This window comes from Tamandua tetradactyla, chromosome 1, assembly GCF_023851605.1.
Source record: "Tamandua tetradactyla isolate mTamTet1 chromosome 1, mTamTet1.pri, whole genome shotgun sequence".
NCBI classification, from domain to species: Eukaryota; Metazoa; Chordata; class Mammalia; order Pilosa; family Myrmecophagidae; genus Tamandua; species Tamandua tetradactyla.
This window is the reverse complement of record NC_135327.1, coordinates 223,027,015-223,041,540: the sequence shown is the minus strand read 5'-3', so window position 1 is coordinate 223,041,540 and position 14,526 is coordinate 223,027,015. Positions and strand designations below refer to the sequence as shown.

At 40.9% G+C, this 14,526-nt stretch overlaps 2 protein-coding genes across 2 annotated transcripts in view; one reads left to right on the top strand and one right to left on the bottom strand.

Moving 5' to 3' along the window:
• The window catches only part of ANKRD26 (ankyrin repeat domain containing 26), a 1,272,391-nt gene that overhangs the window by 619,358 nt on the left and 638,507 nt on the right, over window positions 1-14,526 (top strand). The window lies entirely within an intron of this gene.
• The window catches only part of ODAD2 (outer dynein arm docking complex subunit 2), a 199,718-nt gene continuing 196,403 nt past the window's right edge, over window positions 11,212-14,526 (bottom strand). The window contains exon 22 of the mRNA XM_077153009.1: window positions 11,212-11,583. Coding sequence (XP_077009124.1) covers window positions 11,470-11,583 — 114 coding nt within the window. The 3' untranslated portion in view covers window positions 11,212-11,469. The remainder of the gene's footprint in view (window positions 11,584-14,526) is intronic.

Genomic DNA, 14,526 nt, shown 5'->3' with positions numbered 1-14,526 from the left:
CCCACGCCTCATGGTGGCTCCCACTTTTGATGTGTTCCTACACGCTTGTGCCATGGCCTTTCATTCAACCCTGGGGCTCTGGCTGGACATCTTTTCATGGTTCTCTAATTTGCCTTTCAGCGCTGCGCACGGTTCTGGTTTGCCAATTTGGCGTGCTGTCCCCTAGCCTGCGTTTCCCATATAGTTTGTTCACCTGCCAAGATTGTTTGTCTAAAGACCATCCAGCGTTTCTGGGCTTCTTTCCCCCCATCAGAACTTTCCTGCCAGTGTCCTATACTTGTTGAGATGAACTTTCCCAGTCAATTCTTTTTCTTTCCTAATCAGCTTCTTCCCTTTTCCTTAGGAAAGGAATGTTTTCATTTTTTAAAATTAATTTCAAAAATGTTTCAATTCTCTTTTAGTTCTTTATTAAGTCTGTCAATTTAAATATGGATGTTATAAAGGATCTTTGCCTTATGATTCATTTTTTAACAAGTAATTATCTCCATTGTACTTTTTTTCTGCAATGAGTATCATGGAAATTAGAAACCTGACGCATCACCAGCATATTGGGGTGTTAGGATCCCTGCCCTCTTGTAATTTTGTGTGTGGTGAAATAAAGAGCAAAAATACATATGTGCTTATATTTGCTTATCGTAAGGACAATAAAATAACAAATTTTGAAAATAAAAAGTTAAATTATCAACATAATCCTAAGAGCCAAAACAACTCTATTTTTTATACCCCCTACCCCCAGCCCAACCCCCACACAGTTATTATTTCCATGTGCTCTTGGGAAGAAAGAAAAACTCAGAAGTTTAAGAGGTACTGTAAAATTCTTTTGAGGAGAGAGAAATGTCTTTTTGGTAGAAACAACATAAGGACTATTTTGGTGGTGGAAAAATAGTCCGAAGGATTGTCTTGGGAGAATTCAAATTGAGGCAAAGAGAATTAAATGGCTCAGTATAAGAGAAAAAACTGCAGTGAATGATTTTCTAAAATGGCTGCAATTATTCCCCCATAGGCATGCCTTATTGCAATGTGAATTTGTAGTTCCTTCCAGCAAGTGGAAGCCTGTGACTTGCTTTGCCCAATAGAATGCAGCAGGAGAGATGGTTTGTCAGTTGCTCCTAGATACCAAGAATCCTTGCATGCTTCTGCTCGTTGGCACCCAGCCAGGCTGGCCTACTGGGGGATGAGAGACCACGTGGAGCAGATTCAAGCCAGCCCAGTTGTCCCAGCAAAGGCCTCAGACATGCGAGTGTCCAGCTGAGAAAAGCAAAGCCAACCTGCAGCTGACAGCAGACGCATGTGTCGCGAGGCTGATTCCAGCCCACGTTGCTGAGCAGCAGATCCATGAACTAAATAAATGGTTGTTTTGGAATGGTTCCTAATTGATAGCAAAATATTTAAATCTCCGAGGATAGCAATGTGGCGGGGTGTGCTAGGAATGGTGAGAGGCTGTGGAAAATAGGCCACGAGGGAGAAAAGCCCAGGGGGCAGATCAAGTCTCGGCAAAGTGCTCGACTGATTGTACGTTTAGTTGGGAGCTAGAACGAGGGTATGCTGTGGCAGAGTGAAGCTTTCTTCATTCTGCCCTAATTCCTGCATCTTCCAAGGACGTCTACTGCTATTGCCTCATATGAACGGTATTTTTCAGAAACCAAAGCAAAGGGCCTATGTCCCATTTCTGAGATTATGAGAAATGAAGGGAAGGTGAATGTGATAATACCATAGAGTTGAAAATTTAGAGGAAGCAGGCAAGGATATGGGTCATAAGGTTACTTGCAAAAATACATCCCACTCCAGAGTTCCTACAAATAGTAGGAAGAGTGCTGGATTTTCCACTCTATATGGGTCCAAGTCAATTTTATCTAAATCTTAGTGGGGTAGGTGACCCCACCGACCAGAGAACTTTCAGCCCCTTAGAGCTGACAACAGGTTATCCAAAGATTCTACCTTCCATAGATAGGAGTTGCATTCTCATTTATTTCTCAGTGTAATGAGGCAGCCCAAGCAATTGTCATTTTCCTTGCTAGTTCTTTGAATAAATCTGGAGCAAAAGGAGAAATCATACACCTCAACCAATGTTCCAAGCCAGGCAACAGCAAAGTAAATGTGAAGTTAAAAATGAAGCCAAAAGTGAACCCCTGGACTTAACTGCGGTGAAGGGACAGACAGACAAGATGTGAGAGCAGGATGTCCCAGTTAGTGTGGGGGAAGAGAAATAGTTTCGTTTGGCCGACTGTACTCAGCAATATTTTGAAACACCGTATGCTGTATTTCCTCCTTAGTATTTCCAGAGTCGGTTTTTTGTTTGTTTGCTTGCTTAGTTGGTTGTTTTTAAAACCCTTCAGCTTTTGTTCCACAAAGCCAAGAAGCTGAAATAATTTTCTTCTTCTTTTGCAGGGAAAGGAAACAGAATGCCACCCAGAATGAAAGTCCTTGCTCAGCTTTGAGTTTCTGGCTAGATTAAAAAAAATAAAGCCTGTAGCGAAATAATAGCTTCGAAAGTTAGACTTTTGAGCAGGAGTGGAAAGTTTTCTTAGACACTTAGAGTGGAGTTTGTAATCCCCCACAGCTTGGAGGATTGATTGGCCCCAGAGAAGGATGAAGGAGACGGAGGAGGGTAAAGCACCCTGCCCCCACCCCCCCCATCTACACACTTTGGAAGAGATGCCTGGGCGTGCAAGGAAGAAAAGGGAAAGAGGTTGCTTGCGAGCTGCTGGCTGACTTTGGAGTTTGAGGAAAGTGAAAAATGTTCTGCACGTGCCTGGAAGGGAGTGAGGCTCTAGAAGGAGCCAGGCTTTCAGCAGAGTACAGCATCCCCTGGCTGGGGGCGAGGCCTAAGCTGTGGGGCTGAGGGCAGCCTCTGGAGGCCCGGTGCACTCAGGGCTTTGGGGTGCAGGGAAAGCAGCCAGCAGCTGCCAGGTCCCCCAGGAGGGGCCCAGCAGTGCTCAGAAGCTCCCACTGCAGAAGAGGCCTGGGGTTCCCAGGGGGCAGCTGCAGAGGGAGGTGCCTCGTGACTAGGAAGCAGGAGAGATCCAGGCACAGAAACACGTGCTAGCTCAACACCCCAGCTCCAGCCCATGTGGTCTCCCCAAGGATGCCCAGTGGCCGGGGTGGCCCAGCTGGCTGCAGAGGACAGTGAGAACTCACGAGGACAAGCAGGACAGCGTCGCTTACTTATACCTGCTGGTGCCAGGAGGGTAGTAAGAGGAGAAGACTCTAGAAAGGGAAGAAACTCTAAAAGACATAAGGGTTAACCAAAAGGAGCTATTTTAAATCAAAAGAGGCTGACGCTTTTCATTGGCAAACTCAAGTTATCCCCCATCAGTGGAAAGACGTTAAAACGAAAGGAAGTTATGTAAATTTTTGCACATCTGAGTCAACATATGTGTTTTGTTTTTTTTTAACAATATATTTTTGAAGGAGAATAGTGGGAGGTCAGACCGGGGAGGTAGGTTGAAAGTAGAACACTATGGCCTTGAATGAATGGAAGGGAAACCAAAGGAGGGCATGCAGGTCCCTCCCTCCCTTCTAAACATAATGTGATAATGTGATTATCTAAGAATAAATGGACTATTTTCCTAGAACTCATAAGAATTCCTCATTCCTTCTGTGAACTATCGGCCCGTTGCCTAAAGAGCATCCATAAGACAAAGCCTTGTGGAGAAAATGATTAACAATAATATATCTATTGTTATAATCATATATTAACAATATTGTGTATTATATACGCAAACGAGAGAAGAACCTCACAGTGCAACAGGGCAGGGCAAGTCAGTTTTGACTCCTGAAGCTGCAGAACTCCAAGTTAGAGGGGCCACAAGTCTGGACAAGAGAACATCTGTCTCACACATTCTCAGAGTTCACAGGCAGAGAAGAAAAGCCTCCCTCCTTCCCTTTACACCTTCCAGTTTGTTGTTTTAGCCCGTAATTACTTCGGCTTAGGAGAATAATCCAAATAAAAAGACCTTAGCGATTAAACTGTGTTAGTGCGTCTTCTGTTTTAGATCAGCGTCAGGCAGCTGTGAGCTGCTTCAAACAGGACCCAGTAATTAGGGCGATCCCTTAATGCTTTTCACCTTGCGATTGAAGATTAGGAACTACCATCAAAAAGCTCAAAAAAAGCAACGCATCTCCTTCAAAGCAGAACCTGGTGTGACTGTGGGATCCCCACTTCCCCCAACCCCTTCCCCCCACAATGTGTGCTCCACATTCAAGCAAGGTGAGATTTGGCTGGGGCTGTCACCTCTCTGCAGAAGGACGAGTGTAAAACGACAGTGGAAGATGATGCAGAAGCAAATGGTGGCATTTGCAAGCAGCCAAGGAGCCAGCCTCCCAGCGTTTATGGGCCCATTTGCTTGAAAGCGTGGATTCCTTCCAACGTGCAAATTGAGCAAATTCTCAGGGCAGCAGCCCACCGGAGAACTAGTTCTCATACTCCAGCACCAACTTTTCGGCTGCCTCTCCTCCTCTCTAAAAGTGCCTAATTGACCGCAAGTTGCAGAAAACTCACACTTGCCGGTTAGTACAATCTAAGCATCACGTGGTCATCCTGACGAGAGTTATGTTCACAGTCCAGGCCATCTTGGTTCTATTAGTGGCACAGTTGCAAGTTCTTACTGTTGCTCCAAAAGGATGACTGATATCTTCTTAAATGCCCAGTTTGCACTCCCTGAATCACACACCTGGAAAATTGGGCTCATTCAGAATGAAGAGTAGGCCTAATTAAGAAGTGACTTGAAGGGATTCCTTGTCTTTTGAGCCTGTGACTGAAACTGTCAGGAAGGGAAGGCTTAAGGAACAGCCCTCCCTTACAGAATCCATGAACATCTCTAAAATTCCCCAAGCCTCCTGTACAAATTCCCCAAAACCCCTTTTCTTATTACAGATTTGAATAGTTTGGTTTTAAAAATAACCGTGCCCCTAGATGGAATTTTGACTACAGACCTGCAGAGGAATTACACTGAAAATTCACGTACGTTTGAATTGAAAAGCTTTTGTGCCAATCGAAAGACTCAGAAAGAAAATCCATGCTTCCAAGCAAGAGGCCCAGAAAATCCGGGAGGCTGGCTCCTTGACCAGTTTGCAAAGAGCACGACTCGGAGGGTAAAAAGCACAAAGACGAAACAGCTGAAGACCTGGCACAACTCAAAGCAATAATGAAAATTCACATAAACTGAAGCAAACATGGTCACAAAGCAGCCGCTTCACCTAGCAAAGTGGATGGCTTAAGACTTGCCCAACATGGCACCCTTGGCCACATGTGACTGTCGAGCCCTTGAAATGTGGCCAGTCCAAACTGAACTGCGCTGTAAGTGTGAAGTACACACCAATTTTGAAGACTTAGGGCAAAAAAAGAAAAAAGGGTAGATTATCTCATTAATCATTTTGATAGTGATTACATATTGAAATGATAATACTTTGGATGCTTTGAGGGAAATGGACTATATTAAAATTCCACCTATTTCCTTTTTCCTTTCTTTATATGGCTGCTAGAAAATACTGAATTGCATATGTAGCTCATATTCTATCTCCACTGCACAGTGGAGCTCTAGAGGTGTGCCAGGGAGTGTCATGGTATGCACGCATGGAAGGAGAGTTCCCTATGGGTGAGCACTCACTCTCCCAGCTACACGAGACCAACCTGACTGGTTACTTTTAAAGTTTCCTCAGTTCCGCTAACAACTTCTTAATTTTTTGTTCTCCTACTTGCCCCTTTCTATTCCTGCTCCCTAGTCTTGGCTCTCTACAACTGTATTCTAGGCTCAGTATAACAAAATGTCAGTTGGTCTAATTTCCTCTCCTATAATCTATTACTCAGGATACCTCTACCAGGTTGAGTTTTAGGAAACCCTTTGACGGACATTTTTTCCATGCTCAACAACCTCCTATGACTAAAATCTGGGGAGCTTACAGATCTCTGGGTCTTCCCAGACATTCTGACTTAGGAGGTGTGGGGTGGGATGCCAGGCTCTGCATTTAGCAGGGCCACCGCACTAGTCTCGGGCGGGTTGTCTGAGGAACACTGGCCTATAGGATCAAGCTCAGATTCCTCAGACTAATTTTCAAGGCTATTATAACCCCGATAATATGGGCTGAGTAAGAATGGGAAGCTTCAATACTTAGAGCACCTCTGGGAGAAAATCGGCCTCTATCCCAAGTGGTTTTGACATTTGCCCAATTCAGGGCTGGTGTTTGGTCCTAGAGCTGTCTCAGGCTCTGCTATGCTATGACTCTAAACTTGGTATAATGATCAACATTCTCAGAATAAATTTTCCAAGCTTCTGCCTAAACTTGAGGTTGTCAATTTATTCAAAGCCACATTTTGTAGTGCTGAGATAACTGCACAAATCTACATAGAGCAACATAGGTTTCACGTGCCATTTTTCACAAATTATTTTCTCTGTTTTTCTGTTGATCAGCTTCATGCATCTTTAGGATGTTAAGGTCAGGACTTAATCAAATTAACTCCCATTCGAATATATAAAGACCACGAGATTTCCTACTGGTGAACTGAAGGCCATATCTGGTCCACAGAATTGTCTTGATTTTTATGCTGATTGCCAATATTTTAAATTGGCGAGATGGCAAACAAAGTCTGGATTTCTCTTGAAAAAAAAAAGTTGCCAAAAATTGGCTGGAGATGAGGAGTAATTTGTCCTTTCACTAAGATCTGCACTTTCCAGTTTTCTATAGGCTCCATTACCCCCTTTTGTCTCCCAGACATGGAGGCTAAGGGTCAACTGGCAATTTTATCAGTATTATTTTTCAATAATATTTCAAAAATATATCCAGTTCTTTTCACTCATATGCATTACTTGCCTGACTCTGGCATACATTTAAGTTTGCAATTGTTAATGTAACGAGTTTACTGACAGAGGTCAGTTTTCTTTGTAATTGCGAGAAAGGATTTTCATTTTAACTAGCTGTAGTCTTCATTTGAACTCCCTTTTGATATATAGTCTTCCTTATGAGCCAGCCAACCAGTGATAGATTCTTCAAGGCTAAGTGAACTACCCTGATCTATTAGTATACCTTTCAATCATGAAAATAAATTAGGACATAAATCTAAACTATAATGACAAATCTTAATTCTGAACATCATGGGCCAATTATGTAATTTGTAAGGGATGTCATTTATCGACTAATAAATCAGGGTGGCATGAAATGGCAGAAGAAAAGCTCCTTTTTGTCTTGACAGATGTAAAGAAAGAATAAGTCACTTTTGAAAATTTGAAAATCATGGATTGGGAGAATAAGGATTCCATCTGTTACATGATTTCAAGTCAGCCATGAAAATGGTGCATCAGAAACATATTGGAATATCAACTTCACATCTTGCATTTATAGAAATTAAAGCATTTTTAAGAGCCATGTAATAACCATTTGTCAGAGAAAATGGGAACAGAAGCTAGAGACTCATAAAATGGGGGAAATAATAAAAGAAAACAAATGCTGGAATGAGAGGAAATTAATGTAACAATGAGAGCATAAGAATAGCACAAGGAAGTAAAATATGATACTTTTAAGGAGAACAGAAGTCTGTGAAACTACTGTATTTACTTATGCACATTTTAGTTGGGAGTTTACTTCTGTTAGGTTTATTCAGACAAAATGCATAAAAAGAGTCAGCAAATCACACAATTGTTCATCTTGGTCATCTTCAATGGAATAAGCAAATGAATGGCTCATAATCATTCTTTCCTTCTCAAAACAGTAATATTAGATAAAACACTTTATTAGGGATCCTTTGAGTTATTTCATTTGTGTGCGTTCTGTGCCCTTGGAGCAGAATTCAGCTGCTTAAGTGGCAAAACCAAAATAAGGAAAATGATCAGAATTTGCATATGGGCCATTTCAATATGTTTTATGTATACTGTACTATTATTAGCCATATTTAAAACACTTTTGTGGTGTTTTAGATGATGAAGCCAAGATTCTCATTAAAAAAAAAAATAACTCATCTATTTTATGTATGTGTTTTGCATCCCATTTGTAAATGGAGGCTCTCTTTTTTTTTAAAGCTAATACAGGAAGCAGGAAGAATGTTTACCTTAGAAATTTCCAAATAATAATACATAAAATTGGGAGGGTTTTTATTTAAAAAGTAATTTATACTATTGTGAAATAGATTAGAAAATACCGATGAGCAAAAGAAAAACAAAAATCCTTCTTATTCCACCATTCAGAGATCCTCGCTTGCTTATGGTTTGGTGTATATGTCAGGTCTTCCTTTATCATCACCATCTAGCGACATACGTATAAATTTTTAGGATGCTCACACATGCTGCTTTACAACCTACTCTTCAATTTAATGATATAAAATGAAAAGTTTTCTGTGTCAGTAACTATTATTCTAAACATTATTTTTAATGGCTACATAATATTTCATTGCACAGTTGAACCATAATTTAATGAATCCATTTTTCCTAATATTTCACCATCATAAAAAATCATATGGTGAGCATCAATGTAGACAGATCTTTGAGCATATCCACAAGGCACTCAACAGCTTTTAATTACACTTGTGCAGTGGTGCCCATTTAAATAGACCATAGCAATATATGAGGGTATCTTTTTCTTTTACCATTTCCCTTTTATTTTAGATGAGATCGTGTGTACAAAGTACTCCACACAGTGCCTGCGTGTAGTAGCATTATGTAACATCTGGTTCCCTTTCTACTCCATTCTCATACAAGGAGCCTGACTTCCTACACTCAAGTTCACAAGCAACATTGATTGTCTGGACATTTGATGCATTTGGGGATGATGAGGCTCTTAAATAAGGAAGTTTCCTTATTGTTCCCACTGAATCAAAGGAATGGACACAGCCTATCCCCTTCCCACGTCTTCCAGGGAATGAAATTAAACAGCTTCAATGACATGGTTTGGGAATTTTTTCTTTATCATTTTAACCTAAAACTCATTAGATAAAAAGAAAAAAAAAGTTTTACTCAGGACACTTGGTTGTCCATTCATAAGAGTCTCATCTTCCTAAGTGGAAATAAACTTTTCTAACATTTTGGATCATAATTTCTCAGCTCTGTGCAAGTAAATGCCTTAGAGCTAAATAATGTTAACACCAAAATCTGTCGAAATAACAGGATTTGCAGGGCCACCTCCTGAGAAAATTAACCTTCCATTTACTTTCACAACCCAGAAATGTTTTAAAAGTAAAGTTACTTGTGATTTGTGTCATCCTGTTAGTAGCAAAAGAATATTGACAGCAAACTGCAGAATAATAGTGCCGAAGGTTTTCTAAAAGGATAACTTGCCAACTAGAGAGAGTAAAAGTCAAAGAAGATCTATTTAAAATTGCTTCCATCTTAAATCCTTTTCAAACTGAAACAGCTGTGCCTCACCTGGAAGCCTACTGAATTCCCTGGACGTTCTGGGGAAGACAAACCTAAAAAAAGAACCCTGTTGCTGAAAACTTTTAGAAAGAATTGAAGTCGCCAACCTCAAACCACAGAAAATACAACATAAAACCCTACACAAAGGCTCATGAAAAGAGGAGTGCATGTCCCGGCAGTGTGACAGCAATGAGATACACAGTGTGATCTTTCAAGAATATATTTTCTAGCAGTACTTGGGTATTTCACCAGCTTTGACATTTTTCTAGTGAGATCAGAGTTTTCTGTTACACTGTTTCACCAATATAAGCCCCCAGCTGACCTATAAATCCAATTTTTCATTTGTTTATTCTAAAGGCACTACTTTTCTGGTATTTAAAAATGATCAACCATTCTTAGAAATACACAGAACATTCTTCACATTAATTTTCTGTTTTCAAGTGTGTGGTTTCTTTTAAAACGCCGCTGATGGGATAGAATGCTTCTATCCCATGCATTTATTAACCACTGAAATATAAACTCTGAGTACGTTTTAGAGGAACAATGCTTTTCACCATTCACAAGTTTCTTATTTTTCATTGTTGCCTCCTTTTGTTCAAGGGCCCACTAATTTCAAGATTATTTTAAAATCTGAGGACAGTGGTGAAAGCTTCCTTCAATAATATAGACAAGATGTTCGTTCATTTCTTATAGGTGTTAAATTCATGGCTTCAAGAGGTATTTTAAATGCTAATGAAACAAAAGTAAACAGAGACGTTAACATTAGAAATGGCTACCCTTGAAAGTTAAAGGATTGGAACTATTATTCAAATCCAGCTTTCACTTAGCTTTAATACCATGTCTCTGCTCCCAGTATTCTCATCTATAACCCCTTTGAAAAGCTGTGAAGATCAACTTGTGTTTTACAAAATTTTAGTATTCTCAGAATAGCCTCATCCTTTTATGGTAGAATCTATCACTGGCATACTTTTTAGCCTGTGCAGGCTCTTCGTTTCATACAAATTATTTCCATTTAATTCCATTTAAGTTTATTATCTTCTCCACAGTTATGACAACCATACACGATACTTAATGCTTTTCTATAAAAACTGCTTGCTGGTTCTTTCAAGCATTAGCTGAGATGGTCAGTTTTCCGGAGCTGATGCACACGAAGCCATTTTTCTGGCTGGTCTTAGATGCTTGGTACAGTTAGTTCCCAAACATTTCGGCACACCGAGGTTACGTATGTGAGTCTTCTAAGTGGCTCCTAATGTTGTTTCTATGACCTGATAAAATGCTATTAATCTTTTGTAGCCACGTTTTAAAAAGTACTTAGTGTGCTGAAACAAGTTCAGAAATTCAAGGCAATTTTTAGGTGAAGCAATATTATCCTTACATCAGCATAAATTAATTCCTTTCAGTAAAATAATTCATGAGTCCCTGTGAGGGAAATAAAGCATATCATTGTTTATGCTCTGTGAAGTCTGAAAGTAAAAATACTCATTGCTTATGCTTTGGTGATTCGCATGATCTGATGCAGGGAGCGTTAAACATTATCTTCTCAGATGTCTCACAGTATTGAGGAGAAATTCGGGTTGCCCTTGGAATGATCTCTCTGAACTCCAGCTGCTTACCTCTAAATGCTATTTAATAACAGTTTGTGAAATCAGCACATCTCTTCAGACCTCTCCTGTGAGTTGCAAGTGATCAAACAGACACGGCCCTAATGACGGGAGAGTGAAATCGTTTTAACAGATGGCAGGACGCGAAAGGGGCGCTCGTGAGCGGCCACAAACCTGCATGTGACGGAGGCCACGTCCTTTATTAAAAGTCACCACAAACACAAAAGCATCGCTGAAAAATAGATACAGCACACATGCATTTTCAATCGCCTGGAAAACCATCGCAAATGTATTGGCTTACCTTTTGTTCCATGGCTTAGCCCCCAAACACGATCAAATACACTGAAATCTATTTATGCAACTTTTTTTTTGGAATGAAAAGCAACCTTGACATTTGTAAATCACGTGTTTTTGTTTTGAGAGCTCTCTGGTGCACATAAACGTTTCCCAAGTTAGGCTTCCTGGCCGTGGGAGTGTCGTGTCCTGTATCCTGCAGAATTGGGCAGCCTGCACTGTCTAGTCACATTTCAGGTGTATCTCGCCTTCTCTGTAGCAAGAGCCAGCCGGCGGATGTTTGATATACAGCCGGCTGCAGCTTCTTGGAGATCCTGATCTGGAGATCCAACCATATCCAGGAGGAGCTACAACCGATAAAAGAGGGGAGAAACAAGAAAACACAATTAACCTAGAGACATAAAGTTAGGCTAGTAAAATAATTTTAAATATAAAATATTTTTTAAAGTCACGAAAAAAAGTATGTGCGATTGCACATAGGCAAATACGAATGCAACTAGTGCTTGATCACGTGGAGGAATTTTTCAGGAGATTCTTATCCTGTTGGTTCCTGGAAATGACTGGGCCCCACTTCTGTTTCCGGATGCTGTTCCTCTCACTGCTGGGGTTGCCATCTCTAAAACATCTCTTGCATCCTCTGTGGCTCTTCCCCGCCTTCCAGGATAAAGTAACAGCATCCCATGCCCAGACTATTAGCACATCCTGTTAGCTTTACTCCCTCCCCACCCCCTTCCATCCTATGATGTCACAACCTAATCATATTAGTCCCGCAATAAAGACTTCTGTTGACTCCCAATGCCAGCTAACTAGGGCCCATCTATTAGCCTGCCCTTTAAGGATTTTGGGGCCCTGCTCTCAGTTTCCCTTGCCAGCCATGCTTCCTTCTCCTGCTCCGCCATGTACCCCAAGGTCACTGTTCTAGTTTGCTAGCTGCCGGAATGCAACACACCAGAGCGGATTGGCTTTTAATAAAAGGGGATTTATTTTGTTAGTTCTTCAGAGGAAAGGCAGCTAACTTTCCACTGAGGTTCTTTCTTATGTGGGAAGGCACAGGATGATCTCTCCTGGCCTTCTCTCCAGGCCTCTGGGTTCTGACAACTTTCCCCAGGGTGATTTCTTTCTGCACCTCCAAAGGCCTGGGCTGAGCTGCGAGTGCTGAGATGAGGAATGCTGAGCTGCTTGGGGTGTGCTACCTTGTGGTCTCTCATTTAAGCATCAGCCAATTAAGTCAAATGTCACTCATTGCAGCAGACACGCCTCCTAGCTGACTGCAGATGTAAATCAGCAACAGATGAGGTTCATGTACCATTAGCTCATGTCTGCAGCAACAGAACTAGGTACGCTCACCTGGTCAAGTTGACAACTGAATCTAACTACCACAGTCACACTCCCTTCTCCCACTTCTCTTGCCTTTACTGATGCTATTCTCAACCTAAGATGCCTCTCTACCCCCACCCCCAACTTTTTCCATTTTATCCATTTTTCAGTACCCAGCCAACTCTTGCATAAAACCTCCACTGATTTACAGCCAATAAAATACCATCCCCCCAATCTCCCAACCAGCAGTGCTCATAGCAGTTTGCTCAAATGTCTGTTGCTTCACTCATATTCTTCCCTTTATAACAGATATTTGGGGTAATGTTTCTTGCCTTCTTTTGATTGGAAACTCTGGGAGAAACTTATAATCTGCATAGTGCCTAGTATGTAGCTTTGAGTACAAAGGTGGCCCGTGTAAGAAAATGAAGATTACTTGACTAACCAAAGACATTTATAGACAGAAATATGGTGAAGCACCTTAAATATGCCATACTTCAGAGTTTGGCCTTTATTCTACATGTGATAGAAGTTATTTAAACAGTTTAATCAGTGGAATCATGGAATCATATTTTTATGTTAGAAAGATAACTTCTATAGAAACTTACAGAATTATGAACTGTGGAGAGACAAGATTAAAGGGTATTGCAATACTTTGGGCTATTACTATTACTATTATTAGTATTACCTAATACTAGGTGATAAGGCTTGAAAAAAGCAGGAACCCAGGATAGAGAAGGAAGCAGATTCAGGGGATGTTTAGGGATTTCATCCTTATGACCTGGTGACAGCTTGCAGAAACAATGCCAAGGGAGTTTTATTTCCAACAGCATGGTAGACCAGATAACCCTAACTGACATAACTAAAAATAGTTTGCTGGATGAAATATAAAACCATCTTTTTAAATGCACTGATGGATCAGAAAGAAATTAGGGATTCCTCAGAGGACTAACCATAAGTGAAAATGAGGGATAAGCAGAGCACACAAGGTCTTCTTGAGTGGCAATCCTGGTGAACTTAAACTTTGATTGTTAGGGTCTTGCACTGCACAGGGGACAGGGGAGAAAAACAGAGACCTGCAGAGGGTGGGGAGTCTATCAAGAGATGTCTGCATGTAGGACAATGCAAAGAGCTGCACAGGATAATTAACTAGAAGTAACCTCCCTCCCCCTCCACAGGGGCAATAAGGAAAGGCAAAGGATGGAAGGGCAAGGGATGACGACAAAGCTATAGTAATTAAAACATTGTGGTGTGCTGTTGGAAGGACAGACAAATAGACCAATATGACAGAAGAGAGGGCCCAGAAACAGATCTATGTTTAAATACAAACTTGATTTATAACAGAACTCATATTGCAGAACACTAGGGAAAAGAAGAGCTATTCAATAAATGCTCCAAGGACAACTTTCTCCCCAAATAGAAGAAAATAAAAATGATAATTACACATCATACACGAACATCAATTCCAGGTAGATTAATGACTTAAATAATACAGGGAAAATACAAAACATTTAGGAGGTGCTACATGAGGCTATCTTGATGAAATGGGTCCTGAAGGATGTTTGGCCACTCACTTCTTTGGCCTCCCCACTGTCAATGACCTTCCCCACCATATTTAGCCCCCTCTTTCTACAATCTTACCCTAGTCTGTGGTTTTTGTCACTCCGAACAGTCCAACCTACAAACTATCTGAACACAACTCTCACTTGTTTGTCCTTTGACCTCATCATGACTTGTAGTGCAATGGCATGTATACCTTTTTAAACCATCTCCTGTCTTTGCTTTCTCCATAGCCAGCTTAGATGGCTCAGTTCATTTTTTCAATCACTCTCTTGCCAGTTTCTCACTCTTCCTTATCACATCTACCCAGCAAAACCGTAACCATATACAAGTCCATACATATGTCTTCTCCATGCCTTCACGAATAACCTGACCTTAATGGAGAAAATTGTATAATAAGGCAAATGAACCCACTA